The 25,833-nt window shown below is 38.1% G+C and overlaps 4 protein-coding genes and 1 long non-coding RNA gene across 10 annotated transcripts; 3 read left to right on the top strand and 2 right to left on the bottom strand.

Moving 5' to 3' along the window:
* The first annotated feature begins 143 nt into the window (after positions 1 to 143).
* On the top strand, positions 144 to 745 carry LOC6574947. The gene is made up of 2 exons (XM_002000938.4): positions 144 to 397; positions 471 to 745. Exons 1-2 carry the CDS (start codon positions 170 to 172, stop codon positions 543 to 545), a joined length of 303 nt encoding a protein of 100 aa, XP_002000974.2. The 5' UTR covers positions 144 to 169; the 3' UTR covers positions 546 to 745.
* LOC6574948 lies at positions 578 to 2,033 on the bottom strand. The gene is made up of 2 exons (XM_002000939.4): positions 1,170 to 2,033; positions 578 to 1,091 (listed from the first exon to the last, which is right to left on the bottom strand). Exons 1-2 carry the CDS (start codon positions 1,920 to 1,922, stop codon positions 765 to 767), a joined length of 1,080 nt encoding a protein of 359 aa, XP_002000975.1. The 5' UTR covers positions 1,923 to 2,033; the 3' UTR covers positions 578 to 764.
* A 76-nt stretch (positions 2,034 to 2,109) lies between these two features.
* LOC6574949 (mitochondrial coenzyme A transporter SLC25A42) lies at positions 2,110 to 7,141 on the top strand. Its single transcript, XM_002000940.4, has 6 exons — positions 2,110 to 2,374; positions 4,649 to 4,868; positions 5,654 to 5,957; positions 6,032 to 6,297; positions 6,353 to 6,539; positions 6,606 to 7,141. Exons 2-6 carry the CDS (start codon positions 4,655 to 4,657, stop codon positions 6,757 to 6,759), a joined length of 1,125 nt encoding a protein of 374 aa, XP_002000976.1. The 5' UTR covers positions 2,110 to 2,374; positions 4,649 to 4,654; the 3' UTR covers positions 6,760 to 7,141.
* Positions 5,362 to 7,802, bottom strand: LOC122757005. Its single transcript, XR_006356889.1, has 2 exons — positions 7,714 to 7,802; positions 5,362 to 7,306 (listed from the first exon to the last, which is right to left on the bottom strand). It is a non-coding gene; the product is annotated as an uncharacterized LOC122757005 (long non-coding RNA).
* On the top strand, positions 7,725 to 25,763 carry LOC6574950 (signal transducer and transcription activator). 6 transcript variants are annotated; one of them, XM_044008043.1, is made up of 9 exons: positions 7,726 to 7,813; positions 17,915 to 18,470; positions 18,796 to 19,838; positions 19,906 to 20,391; positions 20,460 to 20,729; positions 20,801 to 21,001; positions 21,239 to 21,377; positions 21,957 to 22,280; positions 23,383 to 23,502. In XM_044008043.1, exons 2-8 carry the CDS (start codon positions 18,337 to 18,339, stop codon positions 22,222 to 22,224), a joined length of 2,541 nt encoding a protein of 846 aa, XP_043863978.1. In that variant the 5' UTR covers positions 7,726 to 7,813; positions 17,915 to 18,336; the 3' UTR covers positions 22,225 to 22,280; positions 23,383 to 23,502. The 6 variants fall into 6 exon arrangements, with proteins under 6 accessions (XP_043863981.1, XP_043863978.1, XP_043863979.1 ...); XM_044008044.1 differs by lacking the exons at positions 7,726 to 7,813; positions 21,957 to 22,280 and adding exons at positions 8,496 to 8,975; positions 24,456 to 25,763 and having other exon boundaries at positions 23,383 to 23,786; XM_044008042.1 differs by lacking the exon at positions 7,726 to 7,813 and adding an exon at positions 8,496 to 8,975.
* The last annotated feature ends 70 nt before the right edge of the window (positions 25,764 to 25,833 follow it).

The raw sequence follows: 25,833 nt of genomic DNA on the forward strand, positions 1-25,833 counted from the left end.
CAGTGCTGCTAAAATTGCATTTAAATTGCAAATTAAATTTTTCAAAAGTATTAAAGTATTCAAAGTAAATATATATGCGCCCTTATTATTATGGCGTTGCCACCTACTATTGTAATTTATTGGGCATTTTTAGTGCATTCATCGAAATTTAGTTATCGATTTACTGTAGATGTCATCGCTATGCACAAATATGTTAAATAATAACAATAATCGAGAGTCTGTCATAATTTGTTTAAAAAAAATGCCGACCACACCGAAGCCTTCATTTGTGTCCCGCAACCTAGTTGCCATTGTGATAGTCCCCAGCCTGATCGCCCTTCACTTTGGCTGGAACCTATTACAGGATAATCGAAAGCTGGTGTCCGCGGAGGAACAAATTGATCTGCCTCCCGTTACGGTAAATGAAATATAAGCTGATAAATCAAATAGGAATGAGAATATATGTATATCTACAATAAATAATCTTGCAGTTTGCTAAATACGCGTGGAAGCGATTGACCGGCAATAATAGTGATGCTGCAGCCGAGAAGAGCGACTCGGATTGAGCGCGGGAATTACAAATTGTGCGCAGGCCAAACTTGTTAAAAACTATTTATTGCATGCAACTGATGCAGTAATTAAATCTACAATAAACATTAAACGTTAATATACAAGCTAACATAAACGGACGACGTACGTACAACACATACATATACATATGCTTATGTAAAATAAAATTAAGCAGACCGAAAGCGTCTGAAACTAATTTACAATATATTAATTAATTATTGCGCCAGTGACGAATTGACTGTGAGATTGTCGAGCTGTGCATTGAAGAGGACATCGCTGATGAGCTTCTCGGCAATTATGCGTTGCGTGTGATTGATGGACCGCAGCTTGCTAGCCACATTTACCCCAATCGCATCATATTCATCCTCGTGCCTGTGTGTGGTGGCGGGCGTTGTCGTGTACGCTGTGGTTGGCGCACTGCCAAATAGCGGCTGGTAATGATCCCGTCCAATCTGTATGGTTGGTACGGGCTGAGCATGTCCGTTGGCCTGATGGTGCAGATGCTGCAGCTGCTGTTGGTGATGTTCCAGCGAATTGACCGCCTGCCAAACAGATTGACAGGGAGAGAGAGAGAGGGAGAATATTTAGTATACTCCAAATATAATATTTGCAACACTCACCTGTTGTATCTCGCGCTGTGAATTGGAGTCGAGCGATGTTATCTCTAACACCTTCACGGCATGCCCGCCTGCAGCAGCTAACGAGGATTGTGCAGCGTTGGCCTGGGCAACTAGTCGCTGGTGCGCCTCTGCCACCTCGTTGTGTGTCTGATGTGATTCGTCTTTTACCAGTGTGACACAATCCGCTGGAGTCACCGAGATGGTGCTCAGCGTGGTGCCCTGACTACTGACCACAACATTGTTGGTGCCGACCGCAGCCACCTCTGCCTCGACTTCATCGCTGGCATTGGGCACGATGGTTTCGATATGCTGTGACTGAGGCGTATGGTGTGATTCCTCCTCGTAGTCCATCGAGTCCTCGTCATCAAAATTTATGTGCAGCTCTCGTTTGGGCTTGCCAGCCAGTTCGTTTGAATGGCGTTTGGGTTTGTGGTCAGCTATGAAGAGCAGCTTATCGTAGTACCAGAGGCGTGTCTCGTAGTCGGATTTGGAGTTGGATTTGCGAAACTCGCGACGAAATGCGGACCGTAGTGAGTTGATTTTTCTAACGACCATCGCGCGGTCAGGATTTGGCTCAACTTCTTTTAGTTTTTCTACCAATTTGTCGTAGGCTTTATTTCTGGCGGCGTGATTGCTGTAGTCATGGTGCTTCGGCTGCCAGAGACACTCCTCCTCCTGATACTGTTCAATGAACTCAGTAAGCCAGTGTCGTGAATACGATCGCAAGTCGTTATTTATGTTCGACACATTCATTGTTTTCCTTTTTGTTTTTGTATATCTTTATACTTTGATATTTTTCTGTTTTTCTCCAAGTGCGTCTTACGTGAAGTTGGTTGCTGCAACCGCGGAATAGTATTGCCTGATTCGTGGTAAACACAACACTATTTTAGCGATGTGGTAGCGCTCTGTGCATTGGCAGCGCTGCAGCCCTGGAATACCATACAGTTCTCGATGTTTTTGTCGAATGGTCAGAAAAGACAGAAAGGCGAAGCCGCTCTGCGAATTCTTATTATGTATTAAATAATACGAATTACGTGTTGTGAATTAAATCAAAATAAATGAGTGTAGCGCCTCGCATTGTTAGCTACAGCTAGTGAGTGCATGAACGTGCCATTGCAGTACGACATCGCGTTGTTGCTGTTGTTGCTGTTGATGCATGTCAAAAAAGAATACGCAAAAAATCTTTGTTAACAACAAAAACAAAGGTGCGTTATCGTCGTTGTCTTGGCAGCACACTTTAAATCTCTAAATTTGGCTAATTATATAATATGATTGTGTCTGTGTATAAATGCGTGCATAAGTGGGCAATAAAATGAGTGATAAATAAACGCATACAAATCAAAACAGAAAACGTATAAAATGTAGTTCTGTTGGAATGTGTGAGGTGATGTGGAGGGTATGGGGGCTGCCACACAGTTGTTGTGCATGACAGAGGAAACAAGTGAGCTGAAAGTGAAATACAGTTAAGCAACAGCTGTTTACTGTGCCCCATTGTCTGATCAGCTAACTCCAATCAGAATTGCCTCAACTCGAATTGCTTGAGAATGTAAACGAAATGCAACGAAGTGAAAATTAAAATTGATTTAGTTCTTTAAATATATTTTAATGTCGTATGCATTTACATAGGTCCAGTATACGTTTCCCATAAAAATTGAGCCAAGTGCAAAGTCCATTCCAATCAGAACTAAAGCTGTTATTGCCGCATGTTTCCTATTAGACGGGTCGAGCGTCAAATCTAATATGAGTGATTCTATTTATAACTACACTCAATTGCGCATGCAAATATATATATGTTTATATGTTCATATATATGCAGTTATATATGTAAATCACTTAGCCTTGACTCAATGGCAAACAACAAATGACGTTTAACGAACTTGTTTATGTACATTCGTTTTGCCGGCTCCGTGCAAAATCTCACCTCACCCTAACCGAACGACCCAACTATCCCCAGCATCCCCTTCACAGTGGTACGCAATTGATTTGCATGCGGCTGTAGGTAAATTACCTAATAGGCTTATCTGATAGAAATTCTAGTAATTATATTTTAGAAAATAGATCTAAAAATAATATTTTCAATGACTGCCAGAAATAGAAACAAACAAATTAAAATAATTTTAAACCTGCATTTTCAGTAATAAATATAATATAATATATATATACAATTTCTATATATACAATATATACAATTTCTATATATATTAAAACAAATTATTTTAATACGGAAATTCAAAGAACTTTATATGGCAGTTGTTGTCTCAATTATTTCCTCAGTAAAACTCAAACAGACTTAATTCGTCAGTAATTGTAATATAATATGGTAAAGCAAAACCACTTTTGAGCCAACTACAAAATTCGAGAAGCTCAACTAAATCGCAGTTGAAGCTTAGGGCAGAGTCTGTTTCGTTTTTTCTTATCTTTTATGCACTGAATAGCCGTCTTAATTTTATCTCTCAGCCAGCTGCTGTGTGCCCAGCTGTATCTTATCATAAGAGATATATACATACATATATGCTTTTATCATGAGCTTCGCTCGTTTCTGCCTAATGCTAAAACTTGTTCAAGGTGAAACGATTCACTTGTGGAAACCAATCGCACCGGGCTGCTCTATAAATATATGTATATATTCACATGGACATATTAAAATATGCCTACATATGAGTACGTATGTGTGTGTGTGTGTGTGAGGGTGTGAATCCATCTATATATAATAGTTGTTTGGGAGGTGTGTGCCAGCACATGGGCTAGTTATAATTAATTTTTGGTGATAATTTGTTGCTATTGCTAGCTTGTTTACATTTTTTCAGTAATTAACAGGTTTCCATGCTCTTATCTAGAGTGTCTTAGATTTCTCAGGGAATATGACACACTTAAACAGGTGAACGAATATGACGAAAAGTATAAATATATACGAACTTCTAATTGTATTTATATAAACAATAGTTCTTGTTTTATTTTCCGTATCTCCCCGTATCAAGAACTTGAATACATATACAACTCTTGTATATCAAATGGTCTTGGCCTCAAAGGTAAACGTTCAACGTGTTACAATCTTATCGGTACGGCTAATCAACAAACTCTCTTCACACGGTAGCTTTTTAAGCAAAGTTCAATTGAAATTTTTAACAACAGATTTTAGCTTGGTCACCTTTGATTGCATAAATCTGAATTGTTTTTGGTTTTCTTGAAACGATGCCAAAATATAAATATGCAAAATACGTTTGTTGCGTTATGAAACAATCATGAAATATCTCGTTCTATGCGATCTCTAAGCCTTACGAGTTATTGCCTTGCCTTGTCTTATCAGTGCGCATTAAGCTGATAAGAGCTTAAACTCAATCATAATACGCTCGCGACTTTGATGAGCAATTGTGGGATCTGTCGGGGTGTATCAGTGCTTGGGCATATAGCCAGGAAATATAATTAGAATTTCAATTATATTTAAAGCTCCAATTTGAATTATCTCTCTCCCATTGCAGTCTGCCATGAGCCGCCTTATAGAGAAGCCCAACATTGCCATGTCCATCACATCGTCAGGTAGTCAATTATCCAACACAGTAGCCGCCGGCTCGGCCAGCAATGTGGCCACAGCGGACGACAACCCTTCCCCGGCAGAGGATGAGGATGGCCACAGCAGCGAGCTAGCAAGAACTCAAATGCTGACCCCCTCCGCTGATCAGAATGCGAAGTCCTCAAATAGTAGGTCAACCCAGTTGATATTAACTAATTAGCCTTAGATGGGCAACAATTTATGATATCGATATTTATCGATTGCCAGCAAGTAACATATTTCTCGATTATTTATGGAATGGATAATCTGAGCAAGATCAATATATAAACTCTATAAACTAAATCAATATTTATCAATTGCCAATAATAGGATCATCATTTGAAGAATATATTTATATGCCAATTGCAAACTATTAAGATTTTATAATCCCAAATGTATGATTAAAGATCTTAAAATATTTATAGTAAACCATATCATGTCCAGCTACCTCTTCGATCAATCAATCCAAGGAAACAACGAAAAACAAATCAATCAGACTGTATCGATTTCACTTGTCCAACCAATGCAGTTGTAATTCTTATCAAATATATTATAAATATGTACATATATTGTCTGTATGTCCTTTTTGACTAATTTTCAATAGGTAGACTGTATAAATAGTTATTTTCATTTTCATTCGCATTTAAACATAGATTAAAATTTATTTGACATATAGTTTCAGTAGTGTTTTGTAAATTTCGTAAAATTGATTGATCAAATGCAGATATTCTATAAATTTTAAATGTATAAAATAAATTAAATACTTGGAATATTAAATTATAAAAGCTGATAGACTAGCAGATACCGCGTACATAGGCGATATTAAATATAACTTGGAAAATTAAATTGATTGTGTATACAATAATAGATCTGCTAGACTAGCGGACATTGACTCCCTAAAGATTAATGTATCCCTTTGAACGTCCCGTTTTAGTGCGCAACAAAGTGGACCAGGTGCTCGTCAGTCTGATAGCGGGCGCAGCAGCCGGTGCATTGGCCAAGACCACAATTGCTCCCCTGGACCGCACGAAAATCAACTTCCAGATACGCAAAGATGTGTCATTTTCGTTCAGGGCCTCGCTCAACTATCTGGAGCAGACATACACCAGGGAGGGCATGCTCGCCCTGTGGCGCGGCAACTCGGCGACGATGGCGCGCATTGTGCCCTACGCAGCCATCCAGTTCACATCCCACGAGCAATGGCGACGCGTCCTGCATGTGGATCAGAACGGCGCCAGGTAAGTAGGCATTGCAATTGGGATGCCTTAATGATCCGAAATCAACTTATTCAGTATTCGTATTCGTTCGTTAGCACTAAGGGACGCCGTTTTATCGCCGGCTCGCTGGCGGGCATAACCTCACAATCGTTGACCTATCCCTTGGACTTGGCTCGCGCTCGCATGGCTGTCACGGATAGATACACGGGCTATCGCACGCTGCGCCAGGTGTTTGCCAGGATTTGGGTGGAGGAGGGTCCGCGTACCTTATTCCGAGGCTATTGGGCCACAGTCTTGGGTGTTATACCCTATGCGGGTACCTCCTTCTTCACCTACGAAACGCTCAAACGCGAATATCATGGTAAATCGTTGCTCTCTTCCGTCATTCCATTATAAAGCTATTCCTCTCTTTGTAGAAATCATTGGCAATACAAACCCGAATGCTTTTGTTTCGCTGGCATTTGGTGCAGCGGCCGGTGTAGCTGGTCAAACGGCTAGCTATCCGCTGGACATTGTGCGTCGGCGTATGCAGACAACCCGGGTGAACATCAATGCGCCGCAGTCTTCTCCAACGATACTGGCGACGCTTGTTACAATATACAGGTAATGATTGAGTTTGATCGATTGTGATTCACATTCTAATATTTGAGCATCGTTACCTGTACACAGGGAGGAGGGCATCAAAAACGGCTTCTACAAGGGCCTGAGTATGAACTGGATCAAGGGTCCCATTGCCGTTGGCATTAGCTTCTCCACGTACGATCTGATAAAGGCTTGGCTTATCGAACTGTCCCACTTGAAGCGTGGTCGGGCTGAGAACTAGCAGTTGCCCTACAAACACATACACATACACACACACACACACACACACAAACACGCATACTCATTGATACACATACATATATACATGTATATATAACTATATATATATATATGTATATGTACAGATGTACACAGATAAGGAAAGAGATAGACAAACGCACTGCTTTCGTTATTAAGTTAAATGTTCGGATAGCATGGATTGATTTTCTCATGCAGCATCAACATTGTTACATTTGATTGATATTTTTAGTTGTTAGCTGTGGAAGAGTTATGATGAATACACAAGCGCTTACTTTTGTTATTCACTGTAAACGATTATTTTCTTTAAGCTGAAAGTAAACTAAACACAATAAAAACATAACCTGTCTGTATAAAGTTTCAAATTAAGGCTACTATTGCATTGATTTTGATGCTTTATTTGTACTTACAACTTCGACAATAACTTTTTCATATATACAACTCTATAGCTATTAAACTAATTGTATTCGCTTGTTTCTATTTTTTCAAGTGTCGAATGTACGTTAGAATTTGCTAGTGCATGGTTAAAGCTGTGAAAATATTGTTAAAAAATTTGGTATACATTTTTAAATGTTTAGCCATGAAATCAATACTTTAATATGTTACATGTGAGTGTGTTTTTTATTAGCAAAAATATATTAAAGATAGTTTCAATAAAGTTTGTCAAATATTTAAAATGAGCGCATTGTTTCTCAACTGGCTTTTAATGTGGCAACGCCGACGATAGCGTTTCAATTCGATAACGTTTTGTCTTCAACATTTGGCTTCATTTGCCATCTCTAGTCGCGTTCAGTTGTGCAAAAATAGTGCGCAAAAACAAATTGCTTATTTATTTGATTTATTTTATTTAAAGACAAGTCACTTTTTGTTAAACGTTCCTAAATAGTTCACGTGCTATATGTAGAGTACGTGCTTTTAAGCACTAGTGTTTATTTACCTCTTTGCTTCGGTTTAACCAAGTTTGTATGAAAAGTGTCCATTTATATATACAAGTACATAAATAATTAAAACTATCGATGACTTTTGCTTAGAAACAGGTGAGTGTCGGGAATTGATGAAAGTGGCAAGTGCAAGTGTAAAATAAGACCACTATTGATTTATTGTAGTCATGGCCGCTCCCTTGTGGGCGGACTGCTGTCGAACAACAGGTGAACAGAGTTGCCATACAGTCATTTAAGCCTTTCTGCAATTTTAAATTGCGAAAAATCAATTTACTTGCGAATTGTTTCATGTAATTCAACATGAATAAATGGTTTACTGCTACAAAATATCATAAACATTTGTATAATTATAGTGATAAATAATATAGCGTACTTAAGGCATATCTGATAACGCTAATCAAAAACTTTCGTATATATGTAAATGTATACATTGTGAAGACATAATAGCTAAAAGTATTATTATATTAGAACTGAAGATGTTATCTGTAACGTACGATTATTTAGTCTTAGCAGGGAAATCCCAGAATTAGCTTTTATATATGTTATGTAAATTTATAAAAGTACCAAACTAGCAAATCATTTTTGTGTTGTTTAATGTAATGTAAGAATTATTCATTAATAATTTCAAACGGGGCCTTTTAAAATATAAATATATAAACATTTGTTAGTTTTGAACTGTAAACAGAATTCGAACTGTCTGGCCACGCAATTGTGCTCTATGTTTGCAGTGCCATTTTGAGTAAAGCGGTTGGCTACGGATGTTAACAGGTCGGCCCTACATTAATGTTCGTGCGTCCAATCGCGTTGGTGGTGTGCCCTCGCGGGTTTTGCTAAAGTAATACAAATTAATTATATTTTACAATTTATATTGTTTAAAAAATACCAGAATCGTCGCAAGCTCAATTCGCAATTTATTGAGCGCTCTGGCACCAAACTACAAACACAGTATTTTCGTTGAGTGGAGTTCTTGTGATAGAGTTCGTGTAGTTGTGTGGCGCGTTTATTTGTGTAAGTGTGTGCGAGTGTGTACGATTTAAAAATAAAACGGCAAATACATATCAAAATATTAAAAGCAAGAAACAAGAAGAAAAGGTCTGCTCGTGTATTAACGTGAGTGAGTGTTTGTGTGTGTGCTCTGCTGTTCTGCACTAGTGTACGCGTGTGTGTGTGTTGGGGCTCTCGCTACCAATACCAACATATGCACACACATACATTCTTCGTACGTGTTTACACCTTCTGAGCTGTTTGTGTATTAAAGGTAAATAGAATATAGAGAAAAGAGCAAAACACGGGCACGTTCACTGCTCCGTGTTCTGTGCACAAAAGCAACAAGCAAATGCTGTCGGCGGGGCTGTGCGTGGGCGGGCTATAAGCCGCTGCCGCTGCCTCTGCTGCTGCTGCTGCACTCACTTATCCCCTCGTTGCAGGAGGATTTTTGTGGAGAATTCTAGGAAAATAAAAATATTTCGTCCATGATTGTTTATAATTCTATTTTTCGACTCTTATTTAATTTTAAATTCGTTTTTTTAGTATTTATAAAATATGCAAGTATGTATATGCGTGTACATATGCATAAGTGCATATGTATGTATTTCCACACGTGTGTGCAGCCTGTGTGCCTGACCATGCAAAATCATGTGTTGCCACTTGGGCAGACATTATTATACGCTATGTTGTTGTTTTTTCTTGTTGCGCTCCTGTTTCTTATTGTTTTTCTTGCTGGCTGTGCATGTCGTCGTCGTCGCCGCCGTCGCCGCCGCTGCCGTTGCAGTCGCAGTCGCTGTGGCCATCGTCTTTCGCTGTTAATTCTTGGAAAAATCATAAAAACAAAAGCAAAAGAATTTTCGAGTGCAATAGCAGCGAATATATTAGCTCCCATCCCTTTCTCGCTCTCACAATCACATTTGCTACTCTTGCTTTCTTACCGAGACAGCGCCTGCGACAGCGACAGCGACGTCGACGTCGTTTCGTGTCGCGTCGCGTCGCGCAGTTCTGCTCGTTCTGCCCGCTCAACACTTTATCTTCTTCTGTTGCTCTGTTCTTCTGGTCTTGGTTCGTTCTTTCGTTCAATGTGTTGCGCACACAGGCACACACTCACAACACGCACATGCTCACACTGGACGTGGGCTGCCATTTACCATTTTGGACAAATTACTTTTCTCGTCGCCGGCGTCGCCGTCGTCGTTGTGTCAATAACGCCGCTGTCCACTAACGCTGCAAGCACTGATTCTGCTGCGGTTGTAATCGCGTCTATCGATGCCTTCTCACAGATAAGCTACGATAAAGTTAGTCAATCCAAAAGCGCTCTCGCTATCTCCATCTCTCTCACTCTCTGTCTCTCTGTCGCTAAGCCGCACAGTAATTATTACACCTTTTAAAAAACTAAATGCAACGCAATATGTGTAAAGCGATTGAGAGAATGCTTATCAAGTGTCTGTGTGTACCTGAGCACGTGTGTGCGTAGGTGAACTTTAATCAATCAGTGTTGTGTCGGCTGTTGTTGTTATTGCTGTTTCTCTGTAAAATTGTGCAGAAAATATAAACACTTGAAAAAGCTGTTGCCAGATGTTCGACTGTGTGGGTAAGTGTGAGTGCATGTGCGTGTGCGGGCTGTCAGGCTGATAAAACATTAGAGCGCAATTCTTAAATAGTACATGCCATACGTGTATGTATGTATGCATGTACTTTTGTATATATTTATTGGCATTTGGTATTGTATATTGAGTTTAGAAATTGAAGTATCAATACTTAGCTTATGTGCATTTTTTGTTTGCGAATGTCTTATTTATTGCACAGTGGCTAGGAATGTCAAGAGTGTATGAAACAACAGTTGAACAGCCACAACAACAATGACGATAATTGATTATTCAATATAAGCCCAATCAAATATCTGGTGGGTGGGTTTGACATTTGATGTTGGCAGCAAACATCCAAAGCAAAAGCGCACGTATTCACTCTGTCTCTCTCTCTCTCTCGCTCTTCCTCTTTCTCCCTTACTCTCTGTTTTTCTCTCTCCTTTACTCTCTTCCACACACAGGGACACAGAAATGTACTTCCACAAGCAAAAGCGCTTATTAAACTTTTATGAGCACAGTAACAAATAGTACAAAAACGGCACAGAATAAACATATGTGTGGGGCTTTTATAGATGTATGTATGCATATATATAGATATGTATTTGTGTGTGTATTGCTTATAAAAAATGAAAACGTAAGAAAAAGTTTTTCTAACCTTCACCGAAGTATTATATACTCTCAATAAACACATCTTGCATTTATGTGCTTGAAAGTGATACTGACTTGTATACAGACTATGTATACAGGTTTTTTAGACTTTAAATATTATTTTTATAAGTATTAATGCCAGTAATTAGGTGCATTAGCAGAAGTTATTCGAAGCAAATTTTAATCCGCTGTTAATAACATGCGTTTGTTCTGTTATGATTATAGTCTGTACATTCTTTAGCAGAACTCCACAAAAAAAATTATACAAAACTATATTTGGTGTATATTTGTCGGAATATTTTCAATGCCTTATCTGTGATTGTGTATAGAAAAAACAAACTCAATATGATTTGCAGGCAGACAGGAAAGAAATGAAACAAATGTCGAAGCAGCAAAAAATCAAAGGGCAACAACAACAAAGAACAGTAACTTGGTGAATATATTGCTCGTATGTGACTATTTATTTGCACATATATAGATGCATATATGAACAACCCGATCTAATATATATGCATACATATATTTCATATATCGAATTAAGATTAAATGTATATTTTTGTATAGCGCATTCTTACTTGCTAATTGACATATATTTATAATGTCCTTAATTAGTCTACTTTTGAGTAAATATGTAATTTAAATTGTAACATGCTTGAGCTACGTCTTTTGGCCATTTTTAGCAGCAATTAGCTGGCATCGACTAATTTGCTTGTCTACAAAAAAAAAAAAAAAAAAAAAAAAAAAAAAAAAAATTCCTATCCATATGTCTAGTTATTTGTTTTGCACGGAATCGTTGGAGTATATATATACATATATACACACACACACACATCTATATCTCGTTATATCTGAAAATTTGTTTATCTTTCGCCTTATAGCAGCGTCGTGTCCGTCGTCGTCGTCGTTGTCTCTTTATGTGTTTAGCAAGCGAATCTGTTTGCTTAGCTAACCCCACAGCAAAAGCGAAGAGTCCGCATGTGTATTTGGGTATTATTCGGAGATTGCAATTTGTTTATCTAACGCGAACTTGCGGTACTTTTTACAATTTAAGTTGTGAATCAGAATAAAGGAATTAAGAAGTACTGTGAAATGAATGTATTTAAAATAGATCAACAGTAAATGAATAAATTTGGAATATGACTATTCTATAATTCATGAAACATGTTTCAATTACCAATTTCAGCTTTTAATTCCTTTGAATGATTCTCATTATTATGCACATATTAGTGCGGTATTTTGCTTTCAGAGCTCCACAACAAATGAATTGTCCCCCATGCTCTTTACCTTTTGCTTACGCAACGTTTGTATTTGTTGTGGATATCATTGCCTTATCAGCTGAAGTGTGCAGCTAACTCTCATTGGGCTTTGGCAAACAATTATTCATAACCTAAAAGTGCATTGAAGTCACCTCTTGCCATTCGTAGCTCTCGACAATTTCTTCTCTTTTCCTGTTTGTTTGTTGCCTAGAGATAGATACAGCAACAGCTGCATACAAATTTCAAATATATTTGTTCATACGTATATTTGGATGCGCATATGTATGAGTGCATTAATTGTTTACGTTGTGGTCAGCAATTTTTAATTGAATGCTATTCAAATTACACACTGGGCTTTCCATAGATCGCCAACGACGTCAATTGTGTTGCGAGCATGAAAATCAAAAGTCGCTAAACCAGTTTCGCAGTTTTCACTGTAACAGCAACAGTGACAGCAGCAGCAGCAGCAATAGCAACAACTACTTTCATTGCTCGTGCATTCAAGGTTGAGCTTTGCGCCAGTTTTCTTGCTCTGCAAAAGTTATTATTTTCAAGGTTATTTAGCGTGCGGCGTTTGAATAGAAAGAAAACTCAATAGCAGATAAAACGAGATGGAGAACACACTTTTTCCTCTTCGACCGTCAGCGAGTAAGGTTAAGGTTAGATGCGGCTAAGACTTCCGCACGCTAATAGATATTCATACAAACATACAATAATGTGCATGTACAACATGTTCATTGACTACAAAGTAAATTTAGTTTAAGTTATTTTCGACATGCAGATATATTTTCATTTTTCGCTGCTAAAAATGGGGAAAAATTGGAGCAACTGAAATATACCCAAGGGTCCGCTCGTGTTTGCCATTAATTCTTCTCGCTACCACATGTGAGTCTTATCAATAACCTGATATATGCACATATGTATGTATGTATATTATTAGCATGCATACGTCATGTGCGTATCGCGTTTGGCTTATATTGTTGCTGTAAGTTTTATCGCAATTATAAACGGTACCCAAAAACTTTTCCATTTTCCACTTTAAAGCGCCTTATACCGCAAATTGTATGTATTCTAGGAACATCCCAAATTAAAGTACATATTCTGATGAGATGTCAGCGCCGCGTGCAAATAGCTTGATACATTTAAGGGGACTAGGCGAACGCGGTTTGTTTCTTTATCAATTTCATAGAAAAAAAAAAAAGAAAAAAAACAAAGAAGTAATAAAAATCCCTATAAAAAGTTCTGTGTCTGTGTTATCTATCTAGTCAACCTGTATGTCGCATTTGATTTTAAAGGCTTACACTAAATATGGTTCGACTGGCTTCCCGGAAAATTGCATATCAAGTTTATTTAAATAAGTTTTTCATTATATTACAAATTCCAGAACAAAGTGGATTGTGCGGAAAATGAATTTTCGTAAAAGCTTTCGTGACGGCCAAGGTCTAGCTAGCTGTACTATATGGAATATATACATATAAATGTAAATATATCGAAATATGTTATTTTCTTTATTTTAGCATTTTATATTGATTTTTAATCGACGCCTTGACTATTAGAATTTTCTAATTTACTTATGTAAATCTGTGCAAGAGTGAGGGTAATTCGTTGGAACTGCTTTGAAATACACACGTCAATGCGCATCTAAAGATACCAGTTTCTCTCTTGTTGAGAAACTGATTCGAATTTATGAATTCGTTGCTTTGCATGCAAACCAGAGTGTAGACACGTTTTTAACCCATTGACGACAACGTTTTAAATTTGATTCGTTTCGTTTCGCTTCGTTTCGATTGAAGGCGTTAAATATTTCAGATTGAATTGGTTGTTCAATATTTACGTATGCACAGCGGACGGCCGCTTTATGAACGTATTGCTTTATAAATATTATCGCCCCTAACCAACTGCGCTGTGCTGCAGTTGGGGCTAAATACAAACAAATACAATGCACTGTCACGCCTCGTACCGCCTCTTGCTCGCACACACACAAACACAAAGATGAAAAAAAAACAAACAAAATACATATCGATTTATAAAATGCTGCTATCCACCAGTTTCGAAGTTATCGTCGCCTAATACTACCAGATATCGAATTCGTATACCCTTCCCATTGGGCATTTGGAAAAATTGAAAATTTGTTTGCGACTGTGGCTAATTAACTGCTTAGTCAGTAAAAGGTCAAGGAAATTGAAACGATAAGATTCATTGCTGTTAACATTAGCTTGTTATGTTAAGCACTTAACAGCTCTAACAGATTTGATACGATTGCCTGTAACATTTTCTGTTATTAACATTTACATGTACATAGTATTAAATGAGTTAATGTATGTTAACACAGAGAACAAATTTGCTGCATGGTTTATTCTGTTGGCGTATTTCATATTATAATTTATTTATTTAAGTGCCTAAAGCGTTTTTTTAAGAGTATTTTTGATGCGTTGCCGCTCGGATCTCTTATTTTGTATTCAATTTTATTGGCTTCGCTTCATCGTCAATATATTATGGCATAGTATCTGACCAGACTATATTTTTGGCAACTTTGTTGCTGGATTTCGTTCAGCTTTATTTTATTTCATATTTTATGGCAGGTAAACAACAAAAGGCGGCATAGCTTTCTATATTTTGGCTTTTGAAGTCGCACGCTTGGCTTGCTTTTCAAATAGTTGTAGGTCGAATGCTAAAATGCTATCCAAGGATGCCAAACAGAACAACAAACACATCCATACATAATGAATATTAGTATGCATATTTAATTATTATGCGTCGCCAGGCTATTGCTTGCGTTAATTATACGCTTTAGACAATGGTCTGATTTTGCCAACTTCCAAGCAAAATATGAAATTCATAGGAAACGGCCAAATATAAGCATATGTTTAGTATAGTGCCCAAAGAGCAGCCAAAATATTCAGATCGTGTCTGTATTTTTGCCAATTTAACTGATAAGAATGTTTCTTGGCCCAGTCAGCTGTTGAGGTCTTTATCAAATTGTCACCGTCTTCCTCGTAAATTGATTCATTTTTATAATCCACCTCTTACTTATTTTTCTTCTGCTTGTTGTATTCTTATCAGAAGTGTACAAGAAGCCGTAATATTGAGTGAATGTATTTTTTAAATTTGCAATTCAAAGAATATTTCTTTCTTTTTAGAGTAGAGCACTTAAAATTTAATGCAAGTTACTTAAATTACATCTGCCTTTCTGAACAGAGTTATAAGAGCAAGGGTAAAGTTTCCTCAACGGGTTTTCGTTTCTTTTCTGGCTTAAATTGCGAGCACATTTCCCTTGTTTGAAAACCATTCACAATATATAAGTATATACATATATATGTATGTATTCAGACTTGTTGCCATTCCATACTCACACATATTTCATAGATATACATTTAATTCCTATTAATACTCGGGCGTCCTGTGCTGTATCGTTATTTATAAACACGTCAGCTGGGACATTGCTTATCTCAGGTGACGCAGGTGTATTTCGCATCATAACAGACCGACCGGGTCAATAAGTAAATAAAACAAACAAACAAATAAACAATGAAAGAAATACGACGCTGTTGCTCACTTGCTCCCTCCCGGTGGGTGGCTGGGTGGCTGGGCGGCTGGGCTGTTGGTTGCCTCCAAGGAATATATACATGTAAATGTGTATTCGGCTATGTACATAATATATATACCACAATTTGCTTAGCAGAAAGTGTTCAAGGTCGCCATTTGCAGCCATTTTGTTAGAAATATACTCCAAGCCGTAACAAATACCAACGCAATATTTGTATTAATAACAACAATAACATCAGCAATAATTTCCACTGAACTCGCATTTGCATTGTGTGGAGCAGCAGCAGCTGAAGCAGCAGCCTTGAACTACTAACCAGTCGGTAGAACGCCAGCAGCGGCAGAAAGTAAACCAACGAGTAGGAAAAAAAACGTCATGAATCGTAGATAAACCTGCACAATATAGTTTGGCTACCTAAGCGGAGTCGCCGTGGGCTTTCGACTCTCTAGTCAGCCGCACATCCGATCGGTGTTGATAGTCGACCAGAGCCAGACTTGTGCAGCAGGTAACACACACGACACGGGCATGACCTGTTTTTATATCGCTGTTGCAGTTGTCCCTTTTGGTGGCATAGAGATGAGAGCGCGAGTATTCGTGATGTGAAATTTCGGATTGTTGATGTCTATGAGTGAGAAAAGATCACAGAAATTCAATGAAATGCAGAAAGTTATAGTACCTGATTATATAATCAATCAAACTTGGATTAGAGTTAACTGTTTTGATATCAAACCAGATCCTAATCAAGAATTCTCTTCACATCGTGTCACGTCTCTTCAGTCGCTTCCATCTCTACAGCCTGCCGTACGTTTGTGTATGTGTGTGTGTGGAGTTTGATTTCTATCTAATTTTTGTTACGGCTGCGGACTGCTCTCTTTCCGTGCCTCGTCTGACTGGTTTGGCTTGTTTGGCCATTTCTCGGGCCATTCATATTTCCTACGTGCGCTGTGCTCACGTCGTTGTCCCTTTTTTTCTAGAGAACTACGAAAATTAGCGTATCGACCACAAAGGCAAACAAATGTCTTTGCCTGAGTTGTTCTTCTGCTGGGGACTTCGGGTTACCGGGGGCTCGTTGTGTTTGTTGTTGTTCTCGTCTGCTGTTTGTTTCTCGGGTGATCACGTTTTAGTGTGTCCCCCACACGACGCAACGAGCATGAACTGTGCGCCACTGAACGCAAATGATCTTGCTAAAAGGCGCGCAATTAATTGTTACACCTGTCCAGCTGTCCCATTGTCCAACACCGTGCACCTTTCCATAGGGGTGCGTCAGATATTCGTCTCCATTCTGGCTGCGTTTTGTTTATTTTCTCACTGTTGTGCTAGTTTTTGTCGCATTGTTTGCCTTTCGCCATTATTTTTGTTATGGTAATTAAAGTTGTGTTTTGTTAGCACATGGCTCTATTCTATCTCCTCTGTGCCATAAGCTCTGCACCACAACACGCGCAACAACCACAGAGATACACACACACACACTCACACAGACACCCAATGGCGCTTCTTGTGACGAGCTCTGTTATAGTTGGACGCAAAGTGCGTCAGCAATGGAGCTTTGTTTCGCTTGTTTGGAAAACATCCCGCTCTGCCCACATTGTTATATAAGCTGACTGCCTTGTTGCATATTCAAAGGATGGAATGTTGAAACATAAATTCCATTTGGACTTTGTAATGTGAGCCATGGGGAATGCTGAAAGTTCTGACGTTGTCAAATCGGGTTGCAGCTTAGAGTATAAATAATAAAAGCTAATTTATACACACATTAATTTGAACTGAGCAAAAACTGTTTTTAGTAAATAATAGTAAAATAATAACAGAGGTAAATCCAGAGAAAGGCAGAGAACGGAACTGAATTCAAGGAACTGTGAAACATACACTTGTATTTTCCTGAAAATCTCATAAGCTTACTTAAGATATTGTGTTTTTGGCATTGATTAGCTTTGGTTTTGGCATTGCTGTGCATTCACAAAACTTTTGATTGCAAATGCTTCTGATAAATCAATTGGATTAGTGCGAATGAATTTTGATAAAGGCGCTCTGCACATGCAACATACATATTCACACACTCACGCACACATCTCCATACACACACACACCTACATACATAGAAACGTACATTTAATATCCTGCCTCTCATGTTATCCTTGCCACTTATATGCTTATATGTATATTTTATTTATAGTTTTTTTTATCGATCCATTACCATTCATACCAAACATTCCGTGTGTGTGAATTTTATGGACGAATCCAACTTCCGATTCGCTTGTGGAAGTCAGCAGCTGGACCTTGGCCAGGTCATCGCCGCCGCCACCACCAAGCAGCCAGAGAGCCTCGCAAAAATGCATTAAACAATTACCAAATTAAATTGCATGACAAATCGATCAAATCAAATCATAAGAAGCGAATAACAAACAATTGAAGCAAACACAAGCAAGCAGAACAAAATATATAACACTTCTGTATAAACAGAAAATCCAACACTCTGGCCTTAAAAGCATATATTGTCAGCCGTAACCCTGTCATTGCATCCTGGTTGCTGCACATGTAACAGCTGCTTCGCTCTCGCTAACATCCCATCCATATTCATCCAAACCAATAAACCATATGAGCAGCATGAGTCTGTGGAAGCGCATCTCGAGCCATGCCGACTGCGAGCAGCGCATGGCGGCTTACTACAATAAGAAGGGTCTGTACGACCTGCGCCTCTGCTTGGCGCCCTGGATCGAAGACAGAATAATGTGAGTAGTTGTCCCGAGTGTTCTCAGAGTGGCGATTCTTTGCCGAATCTGTGGGTGATACCAAGGTATTCAGACTAAACTACAATGCTGGGCAGGGGTATGGGCTGTAAATATTTATTCATAAGCGTTTTCCTATATTCTACATTGAAGGTATTTCTCTTCATGAGCAATATTTCGATTAAATGTTAATCAAAATCGTGTGCTGCTCTCGAAAAAGTATAATATATGTATATTTAAATCAACTAAATTCTTCAGAACTTGATATTTAACAGAGTTTTGTATTCTTTTCTAATAATCACATTATAATCTCTGTGTTGTCCAACAGGTCAGAGCAGATAACTCCTAATTCGACAAATCAATTGGAACACGTTGCCGTCAAGTTCATTGAGGATCTGCAGCAGAAACTTTTATCAACACGCGCCAGTGATCAGGTGCTGAAGTATCGTCTGGTTGAGCTCTGTGCGCTGATCCAACGCACCCCGGCCCTTGAGCTATATACGCATCTGCGCAGCGGAGTGCAGAAGGAACTGCAGTTAGCAGCCGAGAAGAGTGTCGCCGTTGCCAGCGCAGGCCAATCGATGCCGCTGAACACATATAACATGAACAATGCCGCAGTTGCCGCAGCCGTTGGTATGAACACTGGCTATGTCGATGCTAGTGATTTGCTAGGAGTTGCCGGTACCGGAGTATCCCCAGTGGCTGGTGGCATGCCAGCTGGAATAATGCATAATATGGCCGAAACCGCTGCGCCCGGCAGAGTGGGCCCAGCTAAAATGGAGTTGTATGAAGTACATAATCAGATATTCCAAAGCTTCAACGAATTCACCACATGCTCCGAGAGTCTGAAAGTCTTGGTGCAGAACTATCGCTATATGCTAAACGCACCCAATTCGCCCGATGCGGAACGTCTGTTCAAGAGTTTGATTGAGGACAAGGCCGCCCTGGTGGCCAGGCTGCGACGCAGCTTTATGTTCTACGATCAACTGCAAGATATGGTCATAACGGAACTTAAGAACTGGCGGCGCCAACAGGCTCTAGCCGGGAATGGAGCACAGTTTAGCGAGAATATGCTGGATGATATACAGCGGTGCTTTGAGCTGCTGGAATCTTTTGTCACCCATCTGCTGACGGCTGTCAAGGAGACGCTCCTGGTGCGCATCGTAAACGATGATCCCGATCTGAACTGTCTGCTCGAACAAGTGCAGGTGGCACAAAAGAATCTAGTGTGCTCTGCTTTCATTGTGGACAAACAGCCGCCGCAGGTAATGAAGACAAACACACGCTTTGCGGCCTCAGTGCGTTGGCTGCTTGGATCCCAGCTGGGCATACACATGAATCCGCCCACAGTCGAGTGTATTATAATGTCTGGTAAGTGTATTTCTTTCCCTGCAATCACATATCAATTAACGCAAGTGTTTGCTCTTTACCTTTGCAGAGTTGCAGGCACAGCGCTTTGTGACGCGCGGCACACATATGGATGTGACCAATGGCAGCCTCGCTGGACAGTCGTCGGGCGAGATACAGAACTGCTCCAGCACCATGGAGTATCAGCAGAGCAGTCATGTATTCTCCGCGAGCTTCAGAAACATGCAGCTCAAGAAGATCAAGCGCGCCGAGAAGAAGGGCACCGAAAGCGTCATGGATGAAAAGTTTGCATTGTTCTTCTATGCGACCACAACAGTGAATGATTATCAGATTCGCGTCTGGACACTGTCGCTGCCGGTGGTGGTTATTGTTCATGGTAACCAGGAGCCGCAATCGTGGGCCACCATTACTTGGGACAATGCATTCGCTGATATTGTGCGTGATCCGTTCGTGGTCACAGATCGCGTCACTTGGCGTCAGTTGTCAGTCGCACTCAACACCAAATTCGGCTCCTGCACACAGCGCGCCCTGACAGCGGAGAACTTGGAGTTTTTATGTGGGTTAAACGAATGTCAACTTTTCATACTTTGACTTAATAATACATTTATATCTTTATCTACTCAGTCGAGAAGCTGCAGCGTGATAATATTGCCGGCGAGCGCAATGAGTATATTTCATGGAATCAATTTTGTAAGGAGCCACTGCCGGATCGTACTTTCACTTTCTGGGAATGGTTCTTTGCCATTATGAAGCTGACCAAAGACCACTTGTTATCCATGTGGAAAGCCGGCCGCATTACGGGCTTCATCAACAAGGCCAAGGCACACGACGATCTCTTGCGCGCCGTTACTGGCATTGGCACATTTCTGTTGCGTTTCTCCGATAGTGAATTGGGTGCGTATATTCAATTTAGTTGGCTAAGAATGCTTTCTTAATAAATTTGTATATTAATGTCGCTTGGTTAGGTGGCGTTACCATTGCCTATGTGAACGCTTGTGGATCGGTGACAATGCTTTCGCCATGGACTGCACGGGATTTCCAAATACTCAATTTGGCTGATCGCATACGCGATCTGGATATGCTGCGTTGCCTGCATCCGACCGACGTCAATGTGCAACCATTGGATCGCGATCTCGCTTTTGGCGACTTTTATACACAGCGCGCTGGTACGGCTACAAGCCAAGAAAATCCCAATTAAATTGTTTATTAAAGGAATGCCTAAAAAGTTGATATTGTTTGACAACAGACGAGCATTGAGAATGATTCATAACAAGATGTGTTAATTAGTTTGTTTATTTCTTTCTAAATTTGTAATGCCAAGTGAATGTCAAACAAATCAACTTGGGTATCCTTCATAGCACTCACACACATTAACAATTGACACCTCTTTTGAATTTGCACAGAACCAACGCCCCGCGTCGATGGATATGTTCCCAGCACGATACGCGTGCAGGTGCGTACCAGTGGGGATACGGGCTCCATCAGTGGCACGCCCCATCACCCAATGCAGTCACCGCCGCAGGATAGCATGTCGATGGGAAAGTAAGTTTTGCATGGTCGCCCTCATTCTAACATCTAGAGTCTCTTTGGCTGACCTTTTGTATTGTTTATTTAACTTTTTTTTTTCTTATTTTTATTTTTTTTTTTTTATAAATGTATTATTTTGTTTCTTACTTCTTTTTACTCTGGGTAGTGCACCCCAACCCAAATTCAAAGCAAACCCCGCAAATCGGGCTTTAGTTTCTTTGCAGTCCCAACTGCATTTTAATTCTTATTTATTTTATTTGGCTTCTACCTATTTCCAAGAGTTTAATTAGATTGCAATACTTTGAAATTGAGAGGGGAAATGTAAACAAAATAAAGCGATACAAAAACTATTTAACCACTGAAAACAGATCGCAGGCGTTTATTGCTTATGTTTTTTCGGTATATTTATTGAAAATGTTTTAATATTTTGATTATTTTAATTATATTAACAATAAAGTGAAAAAGAATTGTGCAACACAGTGTGGTAAAATACTATCTTACTTACTCTACTCTTTGTTTATTTTCATTTTCTACTTTTATGCGATTTTTATTTGTTGTGCAAACACTCGGTGTTGTGGTGCCGTGCCTATCCAGTTATTCGCCGCGTAGTGGCATGTCCTGTAATCCATCGAGCGTCGCAACCACATCCTATTACAAGGATGATTCTGATTCAGATGATAGCACTGTGGCGCAGGCGCTCGAGAATTATGTCAACAATACAGCGCCAGACGATCCCATACTGGATCAGATAAGTCACACCATATACAATGTGTGCGCCAATGGGCCAGAAGCGCAGTGGATGATGGCCACTAAATCAACATATGCGGTGCCATCGCCCTATAATCAAACGGTGCAATACTAAGAACATAACGTAAATTCGAATCGCAGGCTAGTTTGGGTGGTGCCTCTTACCGAAAGGTATTGTTTGATACCTACATATCTATCAATATATTTATGTACCAATCGCAATCGCAATCGCAATCGCATTAATATCACCCAGCAAAACGAGATAAACAAATCAATCCAACAGTTCGATTCAAATTCTCATCATTCGTTTGTTTGTTGTATGCTCAGGACTCTGTCCATTCTGGTCGCTCAAAAATGTATAAAAAATAAATTAAATACATTCATCACTGCACGCCCACTCGTCATTCGCCACTCGCCACTTGCCACAAGCAACTTGCAACATTCGCCAAATTGTCACATTCATTTGAAGTGCCCGCTGTCGCTGCCCTTTTACTAACTCTCAAACATAGGGCGCTCGAATCTAAGATCACATATACAAACGAAAAAAAAAAAAAAATGGTTTTGTTCGCCCTAATTGTTCTCCTTCAAAGTATTGCCATCTTATTAAGCTTTTCAGTCAGCAGCCATATATATCCAATATACACTTCTATATATAATATTAAATTGATATCTAATGTAACTAAATTCTAACTTTTGATATAATCGCAGCTTACAGAACAGCACCATCATGCATTTGTAAATGCCAAAGAACATCCACTGCAATGAATACAATAATAGACAACAATTGCAAGCAACTGCTTTTTGAGGCTTCTTTGGATTTACATACCACACCTCTCTCTCTCTCTCTCTCTCTCTCTAACTATATATATAAACAATAAACAAGTTGATTGCATGTATATTTTTCCATTTGATATGCCTCCTTATTATGTTTGTTCGTTATTGTTGTTACTATCACTTGATGAAACTTGATGTTATTGTTGTTAATGTTACAAAATTGGTGGCACGAGAATCGATTGCCTTAGATGTAGGCGAGGGGCTCCATTTCTGTAGATTAGAAACTGTTTAATCATACACCTTTTGTCACATTTCTTTATTTTTATTCACTAAATACACTATTCTAATATCATTTTCTGATTCATTCACATGATTCACGCATACTTATAAATAAATTTTTTTTTTGGCCTAACTCATGCGACTGCTTCTTTCCTTGCATCGATTTATTTGTTTTATTATTAATTTTGATTTTCTATTTTTCTATTTCATTCAATTTTAGTGGTAGTGATTTTCCCATGACGGACTTTGATACGATGCAGAATTTTGATGTGTATAAACTATAAACCTATTCAGAGCATACGAAATATTTATATATATATATATTTATATATATATATATTTATATATATATATATGCAAATCAAATATATAGAATGTATGTGAAGAAAAAAAAAAAAAAGAAATGTTTAATGAAATCACACAAACAAGTGAATCCTATAAGTGTTTTCGAGAATTTGCCGCTATTAACGACGTCCATTAGATGTTTACTGTAATCAATCAACCAATATATCCTACAATTCACACAAAATCGGGCACATCGACTTTAACTTATCAAACTGTTTAAATCCAAATATAAATTGAACATATTTGGAATGCATCATTGTGGCATGTGTTTTATTTTTGGTATGTATATCATTTATTTGTCGTTATATTTATACACACATACACACACATATACATATATTTCGGTAGCCCGTAAATACACAATAAAATAAGGAGAAGAATTTGTGGTTGTGATCTCCAATGCGTAGAAACACTTGAAGTTACCTTTATAAGCGTATTATACAAGCACACGAACACAAATACACTCGAAACGATAGATGATATTAATAGTCAACAGCTTAAGTGAATGGAAAGTGTTTTATAAAAATTTTATTCGACAATTTTATCAAATGTTTATCGTCTATTCGAATTTATATTGTTGAATGTATTAAAAAAATAAAAATAAAATACATATATATACAAATATCTATTTGGAGTGACGCAAATAAAAAGCTGGTTTCAGTAGTCGGCTATATGTATTGGCCCTCTGATAGACTAGATCAGAAATTGAGTTTGAACTGAGGAACGGATTGTATACGAATTTACACATAGTCAAAATATATTTATATGTATGTTTATCTAGTTGTATGCATAAAAAAAAATTAAACTTTACAAGAATCAAAAAAAAAAAAAAACAAAAATTAAGGAAAGTAAATTTTGAAAAGGAATTTCATCTAAATGTTAAATGGGGCTAAGTGTTTTTGCTAACTGTTTTTCAATTATTAAACATGATTTTATTTATTCTTACAGCATTTGTGAAACGCCAAAAAAACGAATCAACTAAACGACAAGAGCAATGCATGCAAATTGCGGCACTTCAACACACACACACACAAACACACCCACACAACCCACACACACATACGCACACGGTATACCCAGATATTAAGATTTTGAATTTCGCTTAAATATGAATATGCATTTCATGTACCCGATTTGCAAGTGTGTGCGTGTGTGGGTGCTTTAGACACGACTTTGTAAATTTTGTCAAATGTCTGTAATGAAAATGATTTAATTTTAATGGATTGCGTGACGTGAAGAGCACGTGAATTTAGTTAGTTTCCTTTTGTAACTACGTATATTTGTTGAATCTAAATTTGTGAGTTTTATTATAATTTTAAATCGTTTATTTTGTATACGTTTAAGTTATTTAGTTGGGACACAAATGTACCTCAATTGTGCTCATTTTAGTTATACGTTATACATTACGTACGTACGTATTATATACATATTAATATCTGTATATGCATGCATATATATCTACATATATGTCTATATATTGCTTTATGTATAAATCCTTTTTCATTGGCTTCCATGCTGCAAATGCAAACAAATTTCATTTATGTACTATATTTGATATGATTTTCGTTAAGGACAAAGTGTGCATTGCATTAAAAATGCGTTAAAAAAAAAAAAATTAAAAAAAAAAATAATAATAATAAAAATATATAAACAAACTGTTGCTTCTGTCGCCCACGCCAAGGACACAAAAGCATGAGAAACGATAAACAGATGAAACGTAGACGGGACGATAAGGATGAAAATGATATACGAAATAAATACTATTTTTTTGTGTAAACAATTAAGCTTTTAATGTGAAACTGTAAGAATTTTATAATACTTCTAAGTAACCCAACTTAATCAATAAATATATACACACTATATATATACAAACAAACGAAAATATATATATATACAAAGATTTAAAAACCAACGAAGTTAATTACACATTTTTGTGCAGCTGCTAAAGCAAATTTGAATTGAGCAACGACAAACTCTTTATGTGTGTTCGTGTTGAACGTAAAGTTTTCAATTTCAATTAAATGTTTAAATATAAATTACAACTCGCGCACGCATTCCCAGAAATACACACACACACTCACACACACAGACATACACCACACACAGTCACTCTGAAATTGGGAAATATTTTTGAAAATGTGCACATTTATTGATAAAAATGGAGTTATTTTTTTAAGTGTAAGCAATATACGAATTGAAAGAACTAAAGAACTATTCTTGTCAAAATGGCCAATAAAGATTTGATTTTTAACATAATGCAAGAGTGTTTTCGTTTATTGTATTTACTTGGATGTCTAAGAGACTTGAATCGAACTTTGATGAAACT

The sequence above is a fragment of the Drosophila mojavensis genome, unplaced genomic scaffold, assembly GCF_018153725.1.
Source record: "Drosophila mojavensis isolate 15081-1352.22 unplaced genomic scaffold, ASM1815372v1 contig_231, whole genome shotgun sequence".
Lineage (NCBI taxonomy): Eukaryota > Metazoa > Arthropoda > Insecta > Diptera > Drosophilidae > Drosophila > Drosophila mojavensis.

What these genes read in the sequence shown, in the direction of transcription:
- LOC6574949 (XM_002000940.4), top strand. Translation starts at nt 4,655, where the DNA reads ATGAGCCGCCTTATAGAGAAGCCCAACATTGCCATGTCCATCACATCG. An exon ending in GTGGATCAGAACGGCGCCAG is followed by an intron (nt 5,958 to 6,031) that starts GTAAGTAGGCAT and finishes TTCGTTCGTTAG; the next exon opens with CACTAAGGGACGCCGTTTTA. An exon ending in GCTCAAACGCGAATATCATG is followed by an intron (nt 6,298 to 6,352) that starts GTAAATCGTTGC and finishes CTCTCTTTGTAG; the next exon opens with AAATCATTGGCAATACAAAC.
- LOC6574948 (XM_002000939.4), bottom strand. Translation starts at nt 1,922, where the DNA reads ATGAATGTGTCGAACATAAATAACGACTTGCGATCGTATTCACGACAC. An exon ending in CACAGCGCGAGATACAACAG is followed by an intron (nt 1,092 to 1,169) that starts GTGAGTGTTGCA and finishes TCTGTTTGGCAG; the next exon opens with GCGGTCAATTCGCTGGAACA.
- LOC6574950 (XM_044008043.1), top strand. Translation starts at nt 18,337, where the DNA reads ATGAGCAGCATGAGTCTGTGGAAGCGCATCTCGAGCCATGCCGACTGC. An exon ending in CGAGTGTATTATAATGTCTG is followed by an intron (nt 19,839 to 19,905) that starts GTAAGTGTATTT and finishes TTACCTTTGCAG; the next exon opens with AGTTGCAGGCACAGCGCTTT. An exon ending in TTTCTCCGATAGTGAATTGG is followed by an intron (nt 20,730 to 20,800) that starts GTGCGTATATTC and finishes TCGCTTGGTTAG; the next exon opens with GTGGCGTTACCATTGCCTAT.
- LOC6574947 (XM_002000938.4), top strand. Translation starts at nt 170, where the DNA reads ATGTCATCGCTATGCACAAATATGTTAAATAATAACAATAATCGAGAG. An exon ending in TTGATCTGCCTCCCGTTACG is followed by an intron (nt 398 to 470) that starts GTAAATGAAATA and finishes ATAATCTTGCAG; the next exon opens with TTTGCTAAATACGCGTGGAA.